The sequence below is a fragment of the Sinohyriopsis cumingii genome, chromosome 15 (genome assembly GCF_028554795.1).
Source record: "Sinohyriopsis cumingii isolate HCF-2022 chromosome 15, ASM2855479v2, whole genome shotgun sequence".
In the NCBI taxonomy this organism is placed as follows: Eukaryota; Metazoa; Mollusca; class Bivalvia; order Unionida; family Unionidae; genus Sinohyriopsis; species Sinohyriopsis cumingii.
In genome coordinates this window covers 85,477,690-85,499,659 of record NC_142975.1, presented here as the reverse complement: position 1 = coordinate 85,499,659, position 21,970 = coordinate 85,477,690, and the positions used below count along the sequence as shown (strand labels likewise).

The window sequence follows — 21,970 nt, the reverse complement described above, 5'->3', positions numbered from 1 at the left end:
TATATTGCAGACACTGACATAAAATTTATATTGCAGACACATGTGTCGAAGGCGGCATCATCCCAAGGCAGCTCCACCCCAAGCATTAATCAGTTCCTATTGGTATAGTCACTGCTGTCCACGTGTTACCCTTTCCTTCGGGTGATGTTGCCTTCCAATTTCTGATGTTACTGCACAAATCGTGTCTCGTACAGTTGATCTCCACCACCAGTAATGTCAGAAGAAAAGGAGAGAACCACTTGTTGGTCTAGTGGGGAAGACGACCAAAATCAAGAAGGCAATGATATAGCCATTAAGAAATAACTGAACAACACGCTTCTACAATGGAAATCCGTCAACGAAAGACTGATATATGGCAGATTCAACTAAAATTTTTGCCAAGATGTCAAACATCACCTGCCATACTTTAACAGAAGATGCTGACGATGAGAAGAAAGGCCTTTTCTACAACAGTCTGTACTCAGATGTTTAAGCAACACTAAGGCATGTCATGTTGGAGACTTCATGCACGTCCATAGGACGGCGCAGGATAGAACTAATAAATGACAACAATGAGAGACCTCTGTGAAGACAGTTACTCGTTATAGTATGCACTCTTCTCCAGTACAAGTAATCCACAACAGGACAGATGTCTCCAGAAGCCGGATTGACAATCTTCAGTAAGTGGAGACACTCCTTGCAAGATCTATGAGCCTAAAGACATGATGTGTAGACAGTGATCAGCTAACTGGTGGTCAAGCTTGCCCTGAAACTGAGAAAGGCCAAAATGGGGTAGAAGCAAAAAACAATGTACCAACGTTCCCAAGCTAAAATATCTCAAGGTCTGGCAAGAGTTGAATCTTACCCTCAAGAACAAGTTCAGCATCCTCCGCAATGAGATGGAAATAACTATCCGCTCTTTCAAAGCAGTCATATAAAAAAACAGAGAGGGTTCTCAGACACAAGAGGAATAAATCTCCCAGCTAACCTGGAATTATTTTTGTGAAATAAAATGGATTAAGAAACGTCACCTAGAGTCAAAATCACCCACGCTGAAAGATGGGATTTCCCAAGAGTACTTTGGCAAGGGCAAAGAAGTGTAAAACAGGAAAGGAAGTGACAAGAGGCATATACTGAACAGTTAGCTACAGAAGCTGAATAAGCAGCAGATGGGTAGAGCATGAGGATTATGTGAGATAACAACAGAGCAGATGGGCAGAGCATGAGGACTATGTGAGATAACAAAGCAGCAGATGTGCAGAGTATGAGGACTGAGATAACAAAGCAGCAGATGGGCAGAGCATGAGGACTATGTGAGATAACAAAGAAGCTTAAAGACGATTCTGAGACATGTCAGAACTTGCATCTGAAGGGCACAGTTAGAGGCATCCTCTCCGATGAAAGAGAGAAAACAACAAGATAGGAGGAACACCTTTTAAAGTTATTAAAACGCCAGCACCATCTGTTACAGTCTTGATCCCAGAACCCAAAAGAGGACCTCGACATCAATCTGGAGGACAAAACTGATGATGAAGTCAGAGAAGCCATCAAAGCCATCAAAACTGGAAAAGCTCCTGGGAAGGGTAGTATCTGCCTAGAAATGCTGAACTTAAACGTCACAAAAAACCCAAAGATTCTCAGAATAGATCACACACGGACATCCAAACAACTCGGACTCGAGATCTACCTGAGTTTTACCAAAAATATGTTATTGGAATACTGCTCTGTGGCCCTAAATGCTAGAAGGTAACATCACCAATAGTACAGATGCTTGAAATCTTCCAAAACAAGTGCCTGAGGAAGATTATTTGGATCTTCTGGCCAAACAGGATCAATATTAAAGATCTTCATTGAAGGATATAATCGTGTCCCGATTGTAATGTTGATGTTACCTTGAGGTATGATGGCTATGCAACACGCCATCTAGTCCTAATACATATTTGGGTATCAAAACATCTTGTCCAGTTTAAACGCCACTGCCTGGACAAGGGTCACAATTCCTTTTTGATAGCATGAAATTATAACCAGTTTTACATAAGCGTAAGAAAGAAATCGTTCAATCGCGTGTGTGTGTTTGTGTGTGTGATTTGAATTTTTAATGTAGCTTTAACAACATTTCAGTTATATTGCTACGATGTCTGCAGTGTGGCAGTTTATAGTGATGTCTAACACTGGGAAATCATGCCTCATACATAGCTTCATGTCCCACCTAGTCGCGTTATCCTGACACAAGCTGATATCCTTTCCCATGTACATACAAATATCAATTTATTTCCCTCACCATCCACCATCACGGGTGCGGAGGATTAAAATAATACCACGACCATGTATTTCCGGCTCTTGTGTGCTTACGTAACATATGTTCCAATGAAAATGCCATCACCATTAACTTATTCGAATTATATCATTATCATAAAATAAAGTAGTACACGTACACTTTCTCCTCTATATGTTTCCTTCTCTTAATTTATTTTAATCTTTCCTTGTCAGCAGTAGGATTCATGTGCATATGCTAGTTACGTATATAATCCAACGAAATCTTATTAGCTATATTTTCATCTGCAGTAATGTCTTAAATCCTACATGTTGCGACTTCTCATGTCGGCATATACATTTTTGCTGCGATATTGCTGTCATTCGTCATTCATCCCATTGCTATGGTCTTCTATCCTGACTGAAATTGTATCATTGAACAAATGCCCCAAAACCTGTCCAGTGGTTCTTTTTTTTTTTTTTTTTTTTTTCGTTTATTTTATTTCTGTTCGCGCGCGTTTTATCCATTGTGCATTTTAGAACAAAGATATTAGGATATGTTGCTGTTGGATTTAATGGCATTTAAACCCATCCGTGGAAAAGAAGAGCCGAGTACCTATCTCAAGGACACACGGAGGCAGATGATGTGACAGTTTCAGGCAGGTATCGAACCTTTGACTTCAAATCCGAAACTCTTCCAACTGAGCTTCAGCGACCCCGTCATAGGATTTTTAACAAGAAAATCATTTTAAAATGCAGACATGTAGCTATCAAGTAACAATGTGTGCGTGTGTGTGTCTGTTTGTGACTTAGCTTTGTAACGTAGCTTTAACAATTGTTCACTCATATCGCCACGATGTCTGCATTGTGGCAGTTCATACTGATGTCCAGCACTGGGACATCATACCGCAGACATGTAGGTAGCATAATGAACCACCTGAAACTAGGCCGACCAGACCTAAATGTAACCTTTTAGTGCTGAACGCCATGACAGGCAGCTGCAAGTAACATCTTTATAAGTCTCTGGTATGACTCTGACGGGGTTCGAACTCGTAATTTTCCGATACTGAGGTGGACGCTCTAACCACTTAGGCCACCGAAAAGGTACACACACACACACACACACACACATTTAGGACTTGTCGCTAAATGTAGATGCTACGTACAGTATTTAGGGAATATTGTGTTTTATATACCGTTTTGCACGAACTATAATTTATGTTAAAGTGTGCGAACAGGAATGGCAGAATATGGATAATTTTTAAAATTTAGATTTGGCGCACCTTGCACTTTGACTAAAAAGAACCTTATTTTGTTTATACGTTAACTTCTGACATTTGTAAACCAATGTATTTTAACCCCAACGATGTTGTGCGCGCGCGCGCGCACGCACACACACACACACACACACATACATACATACATATATGCAATAAACTGACAACCAACAGTGCGAAACTATTATCTAGCTAGCCTGAGAGCTTTCGACTCTTTAATGAGTCTTTTTCAAAGGCAAATACAAAATATAGACAAGACAAACAAATAAAACAGAAAAAAACAGTTATCTTTGCGAAACTTTACATGGCTGTTTCTACAGGAATTCAACCTTTTAACTCTATTATGTGTCAACTAGTTTATTTCAGCTTGTTGCTGATACTTGAAATTATTTGTATTGACCTAGAAATTGACAAGCCATAATGACATCTATTATTTTATGTCAATTTATGTAAGCGCAGATATTATATCCCGGATATTTCATTGTTATAGTACCCATAGGCTATTAAGCAAATTTACAGAATTTCGTGATGCTGTGAATTATCCTGGTAGTGATCAAGGGCATGATTTTCAGAAACCCTCGTGAAACTGGGTCATAGGGTGTATCGTACAAGTGACGAGGTGCTGTGGTTCGCCCGCTGAACGTAAACGTCAGGCAATATTTTAAAGTCTCATTTTATCAGCTGAACTAAATCTATAACAAAAGGCCACACGTTTAACTTGCAGCTGAGCTAATGAGCCATGATGGATTGATGTTTAACCCATGCTCTGCACCGCCCCACCACACCCCCATCCCCGACCAGGGACTCCATATCTCTCATTATAAGGAAACCATCTAAACAGACACATGATTTGGGTTTATATTCTTTAAACTTTTGAGCACTAAATTAAAACAACAGCAAAAACATGGACATGACAACTTTACGATGCAGTTAGAACCATAATAATTTTGGTATATCACTATTATATTCCCTTAACCTGGATACATTCCAAATAAAATTCTGAGTTAGATTTAGATTTTGGTGGGTTAGAATTTTAATACAAAAAAGGTTAAATAATTCAGGGTATTGCATTAATATTTGAACCATATTTTTATGTCATGTTCAAACTTGTACTAATTACTGGTTTAACACATGGACATGGCTTTATTGCAACTTAGGGCTTGTATCCCGTTAAACTGTCCCCCTGCATTCAGTATCAGCTTCTTTGTGCACTTATTTCCTCATAACTCTTGGCACGAAATAAAGCATTTCCTACCTGAATTGACGCATGCTTTGTAAAATGCCCGCGCTTTCTTCACGCCCTCTGGCTCCTCCGGCTTGGAATCCCTCTCGAGAACATCTGCAAAGAAGAAGGTCGCAGTCCTAAATTTGTTCTGAACAAGATGGCGAGCCAGAATTAAAATATTTGCAGCGATAAAGGGCATTGTTAGATTTGACAACTGCAAGAGAAGAAGGTTCGTACAGTATACTGTTGGTCAGTCATCCACACAACACTTCGACATTTTAGCTTAACTCAAGAAAGTCCAAAGTAGATAAGAAATCTTGTTCGTTCACACAGAAGTACCCCAGTCACACAAATATAATACATTCAAGAGGTTTGAAACAAGTGATTCATGTCATTTGAGTGTAGCAAAATACATGGTGAATATATGCATAAAGCTAATTGACAACGAAGCTTGTCGCAAGTATCAATCGACCAAAAAGATGAAGATAAAGAAAAGCAAGAAGAGACATCATCATCAACAGCAACGATAATAATAATAATAATAATAATAATAATGTCTGATCTACACAACAAATACAAATTGTTTTAAGTATAAATCGACTGAAAAGACGAAGATAAAGAAAATCAAGGCGACTTTGTCATCAAAAACAGCAATTGAGATAATAATAATAATAATAATAATCATAATAATAATAATAATATATAATGTCTGATCTACATAAAAATACAAACCTTTTAATATTACTGACACGTCATCTCTGAGCATCGAGAAGGTACTGTAGCGAGCTTTGTCTTCCGGTATCACGTGCTTTTTGACCCAGTTTCCACAGGCAAAGGTGTAGAAATCATCGCAAGGCTTGGCCTTCTGGTCCATGGCGTTTTGGAGTCGGGCAGCTATTAAGAGTGCAAAGTGAATTATGATTGTGCATGCTTGTATATATATATACTCAGGCATATACAGACATATTAAAACTATCACGATTTTAAATTTAATTATCATACAAGCTCTTGCTCTGCATCCATTTTAATATAAGCGCTGTATATATTTCAATGTCAGTTAACTAACAGTACATGGTAAAACTTTAAATATTTTCTTGTTTACCAAAATACAGTAATAACTATTTAATCCTTCCGCAAATCCAATTATTTCTTACGTGTTAAAGTTGTATTGATAAAAAAGAAATGTATAAGGAGGTCATTTTCACGTTACGTCGTGTATATATCATGGCAAGGTGTGTTGAAATATGTGCATATGTAAATAGCACTGCACTAAGTTTTAGTTGGTACATAGCTTACGCAAATCGCAACTCAGCTTTCACTAATTATCATTCTCGGAAAAAAGGCGCTCTATCATCGTTCAATATTAACATTTTTTTTTAAAAATTGGGTTATTGTTTGCATAAAAATATTTACTCGCTTTATAGTTGTTATTTACTGTTGTTGTTTTTTAAAACTATATTTGTTAAGTAAACACCCGTTTGTGTTGATATTACCTCCCAATTTATAAAATAAGTTACCAATATTAGAAAAACGCACTATAACAGCCCTGCACCATCTTCATTTTGCTTCTTATAATATTAATGGAAGCCAGACTTTACATGGGACTACAATCCTTTATTACACATCTGTCAATGTCACTGTTAATTTCTAGTACTTCTGTTTATAAAACTCAAAGGGCGACCGGCTGAGAATCTGGAGAGTTCTCTTAATTATATAACTAAATTTTTTTTAAAAAGTATCTTAAACTAATCTGGTTTGTAAAATGACTAACATACGTCAGAGTTTATGTACATACAGGCCAAATAAATTCTCGCATGTTTTGTGAAAGTTTTACCTCTTTCCTTTTAAAGAACTATTTTTATTTTGACAACTTTTGCATTAATTATTCATAACTTTGATAACAGCGATACGCTGTAAGATATTAACATTATTTTTGACAAAAGCCATCAGCTTTGCTTGTTTGCTATTATTTTATCAATATAAACTATATCTTCAAAAAATAACTATGCTTTTTAGTGTATTAAAATATTTGTTTATATTATCACATCACAGAAACCTGTTTTAAAAAGTGACGTCTCGTTTTCATTTCTACAGACGCTCCCCGTCAAGGCATATTCAGCTATGACAATAAGAATAATAATCCCTGTATATAGTGATTATCCTTTATCACTGGTTCATAATCTATTCATTTCTACTTTTACATCACATTATTCTATACCATATTTACTGGTATACAAGTCCAGCACAAATGAAAAGAACATAGTCGCATTATACGACGGTATATCTGGGTCTGTACAATTTACAACTGGACTCTATGTATGGTAAATTAGCATTGAATGTTCTTACTGTGCTAATTTTAGATTATCTTACCTGCCAATACACATCCCTCTGTCAAGCACACATTATCGTTTCTATCCCCTTAAAATACAAAATTAACGCAATTCAGTTAATATATAGTTGTGAGTTTTCATCAACGAAAAAAATTAATATACATTTTCTCCTATCAGAACTTCCGCATAATGGATTGTTTGAAATGATCATTCACACTAATTTTTTTACATTGTTAATTCATAGAAATATGTGCTTCTTACCTCTAAACTTTTGAATAATGAACTTTGTTCTGCTTATTACAAACGTGCAAATTTAGGGAACTAAGTAATATAGCCAGTAACTGCTTATTACACACGTGCAAATTTAGGGAACTAAGTAATATAGCCATAAACTGCTTATTACAAACGTGCAAATTTAGGGAACTAAGTAATATAGCCACTAACTGCTGATTACAAAATTGCAAATTTTGGGAACTAAGTAATAAAGCCATTAACTGCTTATTACAAACGTGCAAATGTTGGGAACTAAGTAACACAGCCATTAACACTTGAACATATAATTAGTTGTACACATAAAGAAAGTGATGAAATGTCACCGAGATGAACTGTCGATATAACAAAGGGCACAACCCCATGGCCCCAACCAGGGGGATGACCCAAGAGCAGGAACGAAACAAACGTAAGGGAAGGATAACATGTTATATATTACAGAGTAAAAATGGGGATGGATGCAGAAAAAAATATATATACCAAAATAGTGTCATACTTGTTTGACCCGATGGTCCCATCCGAGGACATAATCCATGTACAACGAAGAGTTTTGTGATTTCTCATAATAAAAAAAAAATGCACCGACACGTCTTTCTTGAAATAATAATAATAATAATGATACTACTACTAATAATAATAATATAGTCGGTTATAAGTCTGATAAAACTGCAAACTGCACATATCCAGGTCTATGCAGTTTTTAGGTCTATGCATTTTGTTTAGGACGAATCAATAGAACAAGCAACATAGACTCCAATCTGCTGGCGTATTATGCGACTATCAGGATCTATGTTGTTTGCAGTTGGACTAGACTTATCAGGGAGTAAATAATACTAATAAATTATTGTTATACTCTTCTTGACCCCGTTGGTGCCACTGAACAAAGTCAAATAGCAACAGTAGTATAGGAAAAGGGGAAGTATTGGATCACATAATATTAAAAAATTTAAGGTAACCGAGTGAGAACAAATAAAAATAACAGGTGTCCAATTTGGTTGCCCCATGGCATTAGCCAGATATGCGACCCATGGAACAACATGTCATATGGAGAAAACGGAAATTTAGGTGATTATACAATATTTCAAAATTGTAGCAAATTGGATAAAATTTTACTTTAAAAAGATCTATAAAAACTTGAACCTTAAATTTATTTCATACTGACCCCATGGGCCCACCCTGGGACTTTACCAAGGGGTATAAACATATCAGGTAATTGTGTGATGATGTTATGCTAAAACCTTAATGATTCGTTATGAAGCCATAAATTAAGAAAAAAAAACCTAATCAACTCGTGTCCCCATTATAATTTGTTACTCTATGGCCCCACTGAGGATCTGAACGGTTCCTGGAGAAAAAGGAGTAAGTGAAGATATAGTGAATCGGTTCATTGTTTTGTTTTTGTTAGCTTTAATGGCAGTTTTTACAATTATTGGCTAAATCATGACAAGCTAATTGGAGATTAATGCTTTGCCCAAAGACGCACCGAGACAGATGAGTAGTGAAAGGGGGCGCTTTACGGACAATGGGAATTAGCATTAAAAACACCCCTGGGTCACTTTACGGACAAGGGAAATTTAACATGGAGAAAAATCGTGGGTCACTTTACGGACAAGGGAATTTAACATGGCAATAAATCGTGGGTCACTTTACGGACAAGGGGAATTGAACATGGCAATAAATCGTGGGTCACTTTACGGACAAGGGGAATTGAACATGGGATTTTTTTAAAAAAAATTTAAAAAAAAAATTAAAAAAGGGGTAAGCAATTCAAAGACTATCTCTTTTCGAGAAATATGGCTGGCCCTGAAAAGGGCCTTTGGGTTTTATGTTAATGTATTCATTAACATAAATGGCACCGCATTGGTCTTCTTCTTGTCCTTAGGCTGCGTCTTACTGTTGGTCCGTACATCAGCACTCTTTTCAGGCATCCTTGTCTTTCGACGTAGATCCTACGTATCCACAGGCTGGTGTTTGTCCTGTGGACAACGGTCCACTTGGATCGGACATACATGAGCAAGTCTGTCCGAAACATCATGGAAGACACAAGGGTGGATGACTCAACTGTAGTCCACATCTTGAAGCGACGAGAACAGGTGAATCAATGCATTGAACGGCGCTTATTTATAGGTACAGAAAGGATTGAAACGGATTGAGTTCATTCACCAATCCGAACACGCGTTACAGAATTCAGTCAGCTCGCATCCAATCCGAAGAGAGCAGTCTGTGACGTCACGTAGTCAATATAGATTCGCTAGCGCTTGTGTGCATTCAGTCTATGCGACAGTGATTCAACATGACGGAAACTCAGAAAACGATCCATTGGGGTGCACCAGCAGGGGAGACCGCCCAAGGGAACCCGGACTTACTTTCAGAAGAGGTGAATTGGGATTTTGTGGATTTTCTCTCCTCGCAAGAATTTGTTCCGGAACCTTCGTTACCTTCTTCATTACCGCAAGTGGAGAATTTTAGACAGAGACAGAAAGAAGAATTGGAGAAATTTATACAACGACAAAAGGAAGCGGAACAGGCTTTTCTCCTACAGCAACAGCAACAAGAAGAAGAGGTAAGAAAAAAACAACAGCAAGAAGAAGTAGCAGCAAAGAAACAAGAGGGTGAAAATCAAACGGTCACGGTATTGTTGGACATTTTAGCGGAGTTAAGAAGTCTGAAACAAATGTATCAGACTTCTTTATCACGACCGAAGAGAATACGACCTTCCCGAGCTAAACACGTCAACCCTGTGACTAAGCCTACCGTACCACCCTTAGTGATTTCAACCCAATCATTATCATCATCATCAACATTACGCAGTCCAGAAGTAGGCCTTGGCCGTGGCAAAGGCATAAGGCAGTTAAAGTTGATTGCTTAAACTCACCCTTTCACCATGAAGAAAAAAGGCCCTTTTCAGGGCCACCCACATTTCTCGAAAAGAAATACAATTTCAATTTGCCAATAACTCAAAAAAAAAAAAAATAAACCCCACCCATTTTACCCTTATGGTACGTGTCTGTGTGTGTGTGAGTGCGTCAGTGTACGTTCTTATTTTAAAATCATAACTCAAAGACACTTACCTTTTATCATTCATTTATTCTTTTCTCCATTTTTTTACAATCCAATTCACAACACAACACTTTAATAAAAAGTTCATTGATTTCTTCTTTTCTCCTTGTTTAGTCTCTCTGTTTTTTGAATTTCTTCACCGTCACACTCTTTTCCTCTTCTTCTTTCTCCTCGCTTTCTTCCCTTCTTCTTTTCTTCTCGTGTTTCTTTGCCTCATTTAAATAGAATTGTCTTTTTTCTTCCTCTTCTTCCTCTGAAGAATTACTCTCTTCTTCTGAAGAATTCCTCTTTTCTTCTGACTCCTCTTCTTTCTTTTTTGGGCAATCTGGAGACCAATGTCCTTTTTCTTTACAATAATAACAGGTATCTTGACTTTTGTCTTTTTTATCCCCTGTTTTTTTTCTTTTTTGACGGTCTGGACACTCTGAAGACCAATGCCCTTTCTTCTGACAGATATAGCAAGTATCTTGACTTTTATCTCTAAAGGAAGGAGAGTAGTCCGTAGGCTGGTCTGAAGAGAATTTTCTAATGACCCCTCGCAAAGCTCTGACGAAACGTTCCATCTGGTTAGTCTCTTCCATCGTTGTGCTCGGCTTGAGAGTGAAATGAATAGTGAAAGGACAAGACACACACCCTTTTATATACGCTGGTCTGCTATGACTATAAAGTAGTTTATGGTGTTTGAACTTGAGTCATTTGACTTTTTGCTTTCAAGATGAAACGATCCCATTCATTCGAGAAGAAAGAAGAAGAAAGTAAGAGGCAGAAACGTGATCTCTCGCCTCGTACCAGGGCTGAAATCTTGGCACAAATTCATGCCAGTGATTTTGAAGAGGACATGAGTGAACCAGAATCCAAACCCTCTAAACCAAGTTCATCACCCTTTGTCAACCCTGAAAAGTACTATTCCATTCGAGAGACGGAAAAGCGCTCCTCTAGAAAATTTAGAACCACGGCTTACAAATACACGGTGAAGTTTAAAGATTTCAAGGCTGAAGTGCCGTTAGAGAAAGCAGAAGGGTTCATCACCGAGGTGTGGGATTCTTTGCTCACTGCACTCAAGCGACAATGTCAACCCAAAGAAGACGATCGCTTGAGACTTTCCATACAACACGACGGTTTGAAATCCCCTGTTTGGATCGAGTTTAGCACCCCTGCAGAATTGACTGCTTCCAAAGTCATGGACAAGATTCAACACGTACAACAATCTAATGATCAGTTTGACATCACCGATGGTAAAGCCACACTGGACATGACCCACGTCTCTCCTCCTCAAGGGACAGGACGCAAAAAGATGTTATTGGTGGACGACCTTCGCAACACCAAAAAGAGTCTCGTCCGAATTAACAACCCTCATGACCAGATGTGTTTAGCCCGTGCCATCGTGGTGGGACGAACCTATGCCAACAAGAACGACACGGTAGAATGGAAAAGAACCTGGGACACTATTCAACGTTCCGACCGAGCCAAACAACGAAACGAAGCAGAACTCCTGTTACAACAAGCTGACCTGTCCAAAGACACACCCTGTGGCATTCCTGAGATGCAAAAATTGCAAGATGCCCTAGCTCCACGATACACCTTGAAAGTGCACCCTCAAGAAGTGCGCGGACCTCTGTTGTTTCGAGGCCAAGACTTTAAGGACGGAAAATACATTCACCTTTATCATCACGATGAACATTTCGATACCATTACCAGTATCACTGGATTCCTGAGATACTGTTATTATTGTGAGAAATGTGACCATGGTTATAACAATCGAGAGCAACACAAGCATTGTGGATCGAAATGCTCAGGATGTTTGGCCTCTTCACCCTGTCTGAGCGAAGGGCAAAAACCAGTGCCTTGTTCCACTTGTCTGCGCACGTTTGTCAGCCCTACCTGTTACCAACAACATTTGAAGACGCAAGGTTCACAGAAGAAATGCGCTTGTCAACTCCTGAGATTGTGCCCTACGTGTGGACAAGGCATACGTACCAATAATACCAAGGCACACGTATGTTCAGGAAAGAAAAAATGTCACATTTGTCACCACATCGTGGACTTGGAACACGAATGTTACGTGCAAAAATACCAACCCCCACCAGAGAAAGAGGACGGTCACAAGAAGAAAGGCAATTTCATCTTTTTCGATTTCGAATGCATGCAAGAGACTGGCATTCACATTCCTAATTTCTGCGTGGCTCATCGAGCGTGCGAGAAGTGCATTCAAGAACCTATCTTCAGTCATTGCCCTCACTGCAGCAAGATTCCCGGAGGGCGTGAAAAAATCTTTCGGGGACCCAACACGTTAGCCGATTTTGCCCAATGGGTCTTAGACCCCGTCGACAAGACGTGGAGCCAAGAGGACATCGAACGTTACGGAGATTGTCATCGTCATGCCACGGTGATGGCTCACAATTTCTCCGGATACGATGGACAGTTTCTTCTCAGATACTATACGGAACAAGGCACCGAGCGTCCTAAAGTGACTTTGAACGGAGCCAAAATCATTTTCATGCAAGTGGGACAAGTACAGTTTAAAGATTCGATGAGCTATTTGGCCATGCCTTTGAGTCGAATGCCTAAAACGTTTGGAATGACAGAAATGGCTAAAGGGCACTTTCCACACTTTTTCAATACGGAAGCCAATCAACACGCCGTTCTACCCCATTTACCCGAGGCTCACTATTACGACCCCGACAACATGCGTACCGAACAACGAGAAGCTTTCTACGCTTGGTACCAGGCTCACGCCTCGGACCCTTTCGACTTTCAGGAAGAAATGTTAAAGTATTGTCGTTCCGACGTGGACATTTTACGGCGTTGCTGTGGAAAATTTCGAGAACTGTTCATGGAACACGGAGGGGTCGATCCTTTGAAAGAAGCTTGCACCATTGCCAAAGCGTGTTCCTTAGTGTATCGACAACGATTCATGCCTGAAAAGACCGTGGCTGTCATCAGTCCTCAAACGACCCACTTTGTCAAACGTCAATACTCGGTCAAAGCCCTACGCTGGTTACATTACTTGTGCGACAAGGAAGACAAGTGGATTCAGCATGCCCGCAACGGAGGAGGCGAAAAGACCATCGGAACGTATTCGGTCGATGGCTGGGACTTAGAAAACCCCAAGATCGTGTACGAGTTTAACGGTTGCTTATTTCACGGATGTCCCGTCTGTTACCCTGACCGTGGCACTAAAAATCAGTTTTTGCAACGAACCATGGAAGACTTGTACCAGGACACTTGTCAGCGACGCCTAAAGTTAGAACAGCAAGGATACCAAGTGGTGGAAATGTGGGAACACGAGTACGATCACCGTATGAAAACCGATCCCGAGTTTAAACGCCTCGTGGAAAGTTACCAGTTCATGGACCCGCTGAACCCGAGGGATAGTTTGTACGGAGGAAGGACCAATGCCACCTGTTTGCTGTACCAAGCCGACGAAGAGAACGGAGAAGAAATCAAATACTTGGACGTGTGTTCGCTGTATCCCTACGTGTGCAAATATTGTCGCTTTCCTGTAGGGCACCCGCAATTGTTAACGGAACACATCGACCTGAAAAACATTCGACAATACGAAGGCTTGATCAAGTGCAAAGTTTTGCCTCCCACGAACCTATACCATCCCGTCTTACCTCACCATTGTCAAGGCAAACTGATGTTTCCCTTGTGCCGTACTTGTGCCGAAACGTGCAACCAAGATCAGCCTTGTCAGCACACCCAGGAAGAACGGGCCTTGACGGGAACCTGGGTCAGCGTAGAATTGTTCAAAGCTCTGGACATGGGATACCAACTGTTAGAAGTGTACGAAATTTGCCACTTTCCCAAGACACAACAATACCACAAGGGTGACCCCACGCAGAAAGGCATTTTCGCAGACTACGTGGATGCCTTTTTGAAACTGAAGCAAGAAGCCAGCGGCTATCCTTCCTGGTGTCACACTCCCGAAGACCAAATACAATTCAAAGAGAAATACTACGAACAAGAAGGCATCACTTTAGACCACATCGAGAAAAACGAAGGCAGGCGATCGTTTGCCAAAGTGATGTTAAATTGCTTGTGGGGCAAAATGGCACAACGACCGTGTTTACCCAAGACGGAATATTTGACAGAACCTTCCCGCTACTTCCAGATGATTCACGACAAAACCAAATACATGAAACACGTGGACGTCGTTCGAGAGAATTTGATCTTGGTCAATTACGAAGAAGATCTGGACTTTGTGCAAGACGACCCTTTTGGAAATGTCATCATTGCGGCTTACGTGACAGCCCATGCTCGATTAAAATTGTACGAAGCTTTAGAACTGTTAGAAGAACGCGTCCTGTACTTTGACACACGGACAGTTGCATTTACATCCATCACCCGATTCAACATCACCCTAACATCGAAGGAGACCGTTTAGGAGCCTGGACAGACGAACATCCCGACGACAAGATTCTAAGTTTCGTCAGTGGCGGTCCCAAAAATTACGGCTACGAATACCGGGACAAACAAGGAGAAGTGCACACGACGTGCAAAGTGAAAGGACTGACTCTGAATTATCGTACCAGTCGAGTGGTCAACTTTGGGGTATTGAAAGAAGCCTTGCAATCGGGAGAGGATGGAAACTTTAAAGTGACCACTCACCAACCGAACAAGATTGTACGTTTACCCACTCACCACATCGTCAGTCGACCCCTGGAAAAAGTCTATCAAATCGTGTACCAGAAGCGAGTGCGACTTCCCAATCATTTCACCTTACCGTACGGTCACGTCGGTATTGGTCTGTATATAAAAAAGGAACCCTAGGCAAGATCGATAGTTCATTGTGACTAGCAAGACCGAGCGAACAAGATGAATACTTTGAAAGAGACATCGTTCCAGTTTGGGGATTGTAAAAAAGCTGTATCTTTCTCTAGTGTGACTAATACTGGATGGATAAGACCCAGACATTGCGACGGAAAATGTCCGGAAGGAAACTGCGATTGTCCATGTGGTTACCATTGTAATTGCGTAACGGAGTTTGCAGACGAGTGCGATTGTGAGCCTTGCGATGGGACCGATGCTGTACCTTGTGACCTGAGCGATGCCGTAAAGCATCATGGGAACTTTAGTGCCCCTATCCCTGTCATGGAAAGTGATGCTGTGCGTGTCAAACCTGTGGGATGCGAAAGCGATGCTGCTCGTCCTCTTGGACATTTTACTGGGTTTCGTTTTAAAGGGGAATGTCGACCTTCACGTTTACCTCCCTACGGATGTCATCCAGCCCTGAGCAAACTCCTGCCCATTTCACTCAACCCTCATCGAAACGAACCTGTGAAAAACGAATATTCGTTTCCTGTGCGTTTGTCGGAATACTGCGACTTTGAAAATCGTCTTCAATCGTTCAAAGGAAAATGGCCTAAGTATCTGGGAGGACCGACCCCCGAAGAATTAGCCAGAGCCGGATTTTTCTACTTGGGCGAAGGAGATAAAGTCAAGTGCTTCAGTTGCGGTGTGTCACTTCACCACTGGGAACCGCAAGATTCGGCCTACGTAGAACATGCTCGATGGTCACCGAATTGTCATTACTTACCTTTAGTGGGACCGAGACATTGAAGTAACTTTTTACCATAATCATCTGTTCATGGATACTTTACAAGAGAACATTCGTGCTTTGCCTGTGGAGTTGAGAGAACGCATTTATCGAGAACTGGTCAAAATACAAGTGAAACGTAAAGAACAATTGCATCCGATACGTCACCGGTGTTTGAACCACTGGTACCTGAAGGCTATACAAGGATTGATTCAATTGAAAGTGTTCCATCGGACAGACATTGATCAACGATCCTCTAGTTTTAAAAAGGATTGGTTTGGTATGGACGATTGTAGTTACATCATTGTAAACGTACTGCATCGAATTCCAGAGGAAGAGTTAACGAATTACCAACATCTTGAACACAATGTCAACTTGGTGAAAGAGGAAACTTCTGAACGAATTGTAATGTGTAGATTAGTGACTCAACGATTTAAATTCGACACTGAAGTGAAACCATGTTTGTGCAAAGAGTACATTTCTTGTGTCAGACCAAAGAGGATTTAGTATGACCTATTCATGGATACTTTGCTAGAGAACATTCGTGCTTTGCCTGTGGAGTTGAGAGAACGCATTTACCGAGAGCTGGTGAAAATACAAGTCAAACGTAAAGAACAATTGCATCCGTTACGTCACCAGATCTTTAACCACTGGTACCTGAATGGTATAAGAGAACTGATTCGTCAGAAATTGTTTCAGTGGTCAGACCTTGTTCAACACTTTGAGTTAGTGAATGATCGAAACGTTCATTATTTTGGTTACTTCGAGATTCACCTACAGCAATACATTGAGGAAGACAAGTTAAAGGATTATCAACATATTTTACGTGGAATCTACTTAGAGGAAGAGGAAACTTCTAAACGAACTCTGAAGTTTCGGTTACAGTATGCAAGATTTAGATTCCCTACTGGAGAACGAAGATCTCTGGCTAGAAAGTACGTGTATTGTTTCCGAAACAAAGAGACTATAAAAACAGGCTGCCATGCCACGACTTATGTCACATGTCATCCAACAGATTCCGTGGAAGGAACTCAATGACCATATTCAAACCGTGGATCATTACCATCAATTATTACAAGAACTGTATCCATTCAATTTTGGACGACAAGTGGTGTGTGTCTTAGTGACTTGTTTTCTGGGATTTCGTTTACCAGCCGATTCTTTGTGGACTCTTTACGATCAGTACTTACCACCTCCATGGCCTTAAATGGTCACGAAAAACTCCTTTTGTTCAAAGCCTTGCGTTTTCATCTGGATACTTCTCGACCTCAACAGGAAAAAAAGATTCGTCAACTTTTAGCGACCCAAGACGTGTATGACGATGTGTGTGTAGCTTGTGACTTACACCCTCATTGGACAGATGTTCGTGATTGGAAAAAGGGGGGTTTTGAGGCTTGGACCCAAGAAGTGGCTCAGTATGCACAAGAGTTGTTCAAGGAAAAAAGTTACTTTTCAACCTGTGTTAGTGACGGTGCCAGAAGAACCCGTCACCGAGAACAACCACTCGCTTCAGGACAGGACTGTCATGGACATTCCTGAAAGGTCATTCCGGGAGGACACTTGTGTGACAATACCTCATGTAGAGACTGTAAGAACATTACACACTGTCCCTAGGACATCTTGGTTACCCAAAACATGTTGTACAGACACTTGTTTATATTTCACTTTGATCGCTTTGCTGTGTTTTATATTCCTGTACATCACTATTTGGGTTGTATGTATTTTTGTCTTTCGTGTTCATATTTGAAAAAAAAAACATTCAATAAACGTGTTCTGAAAAAGTATATAAACTCTTGTCTTGTTTGTTTTTCGTGTCACAAGTGACATTTCTCATACCATGGCTACCTCTGCTGTCTCTGCTCCCTCTTCCTCTACTGTCAAAGTCATCGACGAACACTTAGATCGTGCCAGTTGGGAGGCTTTGTATCTTCGCCATCCCTTTAACATGCTCATTGCTGGACCTAGCGGTTCGGGCAAAACCGAATTCGTCAAACGTTTGATCGAACATAAACATCATTTGATCGATCGACCCCCTCAACGGATCGTGTGGTGTTACAAAGAGTGGCAATCGGCGTACAGCCTCTTGCGAGAAAGTCAAGGCGATTCCATCGTGTTTGTGGAAGGCATTCCTAAAGAAGACGATGGCATCGTCTCTGACTCCCGTCTAACCCATTTGGTCATTTTCGACGACATGTTGGGAGAAGACGAAGAAGAAATTAAACTGTGGTTCACGCGCAAAGGGCATCACCGTAATGCCAGTGTCGTTTACATCACCCAAAATTTGTTTCAACAAAGTAAAGCCCATCGCACCATCAGTCTCAATGCGCATTACGTGGTCTTGTTTAAAAGCCCTCGAGATAAATCGCAAGTGCAAGTTTTAGCCAAACAGTTAGGAACGCCTTGGCTGACTCAGGCGTACGACGATGCCACTCAAACTCCACACGCCTATTTGCTCGTCGATTTGAAACCTACGACCCCCGAGGATTTGCGATTTCGTACCCACTTGTTTCACCACTGGTGCCAAGACGGAGGGCCTGTCCTGTACACGTCTCCGTCCTCGACTTCATTTCACTCCCCATGAAAAAAATCTATAAAAACCTCAGACCCTTTTTCGTCTGTCTCACACAGTGTGAACATGACGTCCCTTCAGTCGCATCTTCCCGTCAAATTGATTCGTGCCTTGTATGGCATCAGCCGAGAAAAAGATCCACAAGCACGAGCTCGTGTCTTAGAAGCTAGTCTCAAAGAAGTCTTACGATGGTTCACGGTGACGGCACGTCAATTACTCCAAGGAATCATTCAGATTCCTCATCAAACCCAACGCTTTTTCGATCGAAACAAAGTCGCTTTGGTCCAACTGGCCGATCCCCGCATCGACACTCAAACCAAAAAACAAATCATTTTGAAACCTGGAGGGAGCGGTACTCTAGGAGGGGTCATCATTCGCTCACTCTTAAGATGGGATCCTAATGCCCCCAAAGTTATCCCTAAGACAAAAGTCCAACGAAGCCCCAAGAAGAAAAAGAAAAAGACCAAGTCCCCAAGAAGAATAACTTCTCCAGTGGCGGGACCCTCCTCTTACCAGACACCACCACCATCACCCCGGAAAAAGAAAAGAAGCCCCCAGAAAAAGAAACAGAGAAAAAGTCCTCAAAAAAAGAAAAGTCCACAGAAGAAAACTAGTCGCAAGAGAGGCACTTCGGCCAGGACGCAACCTTACACTCGCAAGCCACGACCTGCCACAACGTCTCCGGCAGCCTCACGTTTGTCCACTTCTCCGTTGATGTCACCAGGAACTGAAGAGTACTTGGAGACGTTGATTACACCAAGAACTTCTCCATTGATGACCCCCAAAAGAACTTCCCCAGTGGCAGGACCTTCCAATTTAGCGGCAGTGGCTGCTGCTCACAAAGTACCTTCTCCCAAAATCAAAGTCCATGAAAGATCAGGCATGTTACAAAGTTTACTGGATTTGTCCAAGCAAGAACTGGCTCGATTTAGTCCGTTACGTACCCCTGCACGACGTGTCATGCCTGTCCTCAAACTGATACGACGTAAAGACAATCAATGGCGACGCGTTCCAGTATAAAAAAGGCCTGTGACCGAGTAGGGTATCAGTGTTTTTAGGTGCTCCTAAAGACTCAAAGATGTCACCCTCCAGAAAACCCCAAGGAAAGAAAAGGAAAGGACTACCACCACGTTTAGCCAAACATGGGGACCTGTTATCTGTCCTGTCCAAAGCTTCTCCACCCCTACGAAAAAAACTCATTCAAACGGCCTCCAAAGAGGTCATCGATACTGTGTGCGAATGTTGTTTGAACGTTTTGAAAGGCACGATCCCTTTGTCCAAACACCAGAAACAATGCTTAGGCAAACATCGTCACGTTCTTCGGAAAATGGTTCAAAAGAAAATTCCCATTCGTCAAAAAAAGAAGATGTTGGTCCAACGTGGAGGCATTTTACCTCTCTTGTTAGGCCCCATACTGAAAGGAGTCTTGGGAACCATGTTGGGAGGACTGATGGGAGCAAGATAAAAAGGCCTTCGGAAGTCCCAAGATCTCAGAATTCACCCCTGACAACCCCATGGAAGGACGAAAACTAGCTTTAGTGCCTTACAAACGATGGATGGAATACCATCGGTGGCAAGAACAACGCACCCCGCATTTACCTCCCAATCCCAATTTGAGCGAGATGTCCCAGTTACAACACGAATTGCAATCCTTGATGGATCGCCAAGATTTGTCCGAAACAGAAAAATCGCAAAAGTACGGTCAACTCTTGCAACGAGTACAACTCTTTCACCAGAAAGCTTTAGACGAAACAGCTTTACCCACTCTGAAAGATTTTAAGACCTTGATGAAAAGTCCAGCACCATCACCAGTACCAGTACCAGTACCACCAGTACCCGCGACCAAGACAGAAAAAGGAAAAGTAGAAGAAGAAGAAGAAGGGTTTCAAACTCCACCAGAAAAAGTACGCAAGTTAACAACACCACCTACCTCCAGAATTGGATGGATTAAAAAGATGATGGCCACCCCTTCTTCCTCACAAGAGAAAAAGAAAGTGAAGACAGAAGTGAAGACAGAAGTGAAACAAGAACCGATATCCCCTGCTCAGACATCCTCCTCTTCGACACCTATTGCCGGCCGCACACGCAAAGCCTTGCAATCCAAGAAAATACCCCAAGAGAAAAAGAGTAGCCTCTTCCAAGAGTGGGTGCCTTATTAAGACACCAATCAACACAAAAAAAAATGGAAAAAGTCTTAGCTAGCATTTACTACGATCCCTCGCATCCTGCAGGTTACGCAGGAGTTCAAAAATTGTATCGTGCTGCCAAAACGCGACTGAAAAGTCTCCGTTTACCTCAAGTGCAACGATGGTTACAAGAACAAACTACCTACACTTTACACAAACCCATTCGACGCAAGTTTGCCAGAAGTCGCACCCGAGTGGAAGGCATCGATCATCAATGGCAAGCCGATTTAGCCGATGTCTCTCATTTGGCCAGCTACAATCGTGGTTACAAATATTTGTTTTGTGTCATCGACGTCTTTTCCAAATTTGCCTGGGTCGTGCCCTTGACTTCCAAATCGAGCAGCGAGTTAGTACGAGCCCTGCAACGGGTGTTGAAACAAAGCGGTCGTCACCCTCTTCGATGGCAAACGGACAAAGGCACCGAATTTCTGAACCAAGCTTTCCAAAAAGAATTAAAGAAACGTGACATTCATTTTTTTACCACCGAGAATCCCGAAACCAAAGCCAGCATCGTGGAACGTTTTCAACGCACTTTGAAAGAACGCATGTGGAAATATTTTACGCATCACCACACTCTGAAGTACATCGACATCTTACCGCACCTGGTGCAAGCGTACAACCAATCTTACCATCGAAGCATCGGACGTGCCCCGCAAGACGTGACTCCCGACAACGAAGTGCTGGTGTTTGAGCGCCTGTTCGGTACGTCCCCGACGAGGGCTGTCCCCAAGAAAAGTGGAGAGTTGGCCGTAGGAGATTGGGTGCGCATTGGCAAAACCAAACGCACTTTCGACAAAGGTTACTTACCTAACTGGACGACCGAACTGTTTCGCGTCACTGGACGAGTGCATGGCCGTCATCCTACCGTCTATAAATTGGAAGACATGAACGGAGAAGTACTCAAAGGAACGTTTTATTTGCCCGAGTTACAACGTGTCACCAAAAAAGAAGACGACGTGTACGACATCGAAAGCATTCTCGAACGCAGAACCCGTAAAGTGGGCAAACGACGTGTCAAAGAAGTCAAAGTACGTTGGAAAGGATATCCACCCAGTTTCGATTCTTGGATCGACGCTTCGCAAGTCATCGACTATAAAAAGAAGAAGTGACCATCATGCCCTTTCACACAGCAGACGCAGCTACGTCGACCAGTCCTTCTTCCCCTAGTTCTTCTGTGCAAGATTTACAAAAACAACCCTTGTGGGTGTGGTGTGGAGAACGTGTGCCTAAAACGCAAATCGTCTTTTTCTGCCAAATCTTCGTGGTGTATTGTGTCATCGGG

At 41.5% G+C, this 21,970-nt stretch overlaps 1 protein-coding gene across 1 annotated transcript in view; it reads right to left on the bottom strand.

Moving 5' to 3' along the window:
• The window catches only part of LOC149782242 (neprilysin-like), an 89,362-nt gene that overhangs the window by 45,984 nt on the left and 21,408 nt on the right, over nt 1-21,970 (bottom strand). Inside the window, exons 7-9 of the mRNA XM_089933628.1 lie at nt 7,105-7,152; nt 5,467-5,628; nt 4,765-4,848 (exon numbers count right to left, since the gene is read on the bottom strand). Coding sequence (XP_089789754.1) covers nt 4,765-4,848; nt 5,467-5,628; nt 7,105-7,152 — 294 coding nt within the window. The remainder of the gene's footprint in view (nt 1-4,764; nt 4,849-5,466; nt 5,629-7,104; nt 7,153-21,970) is intronic.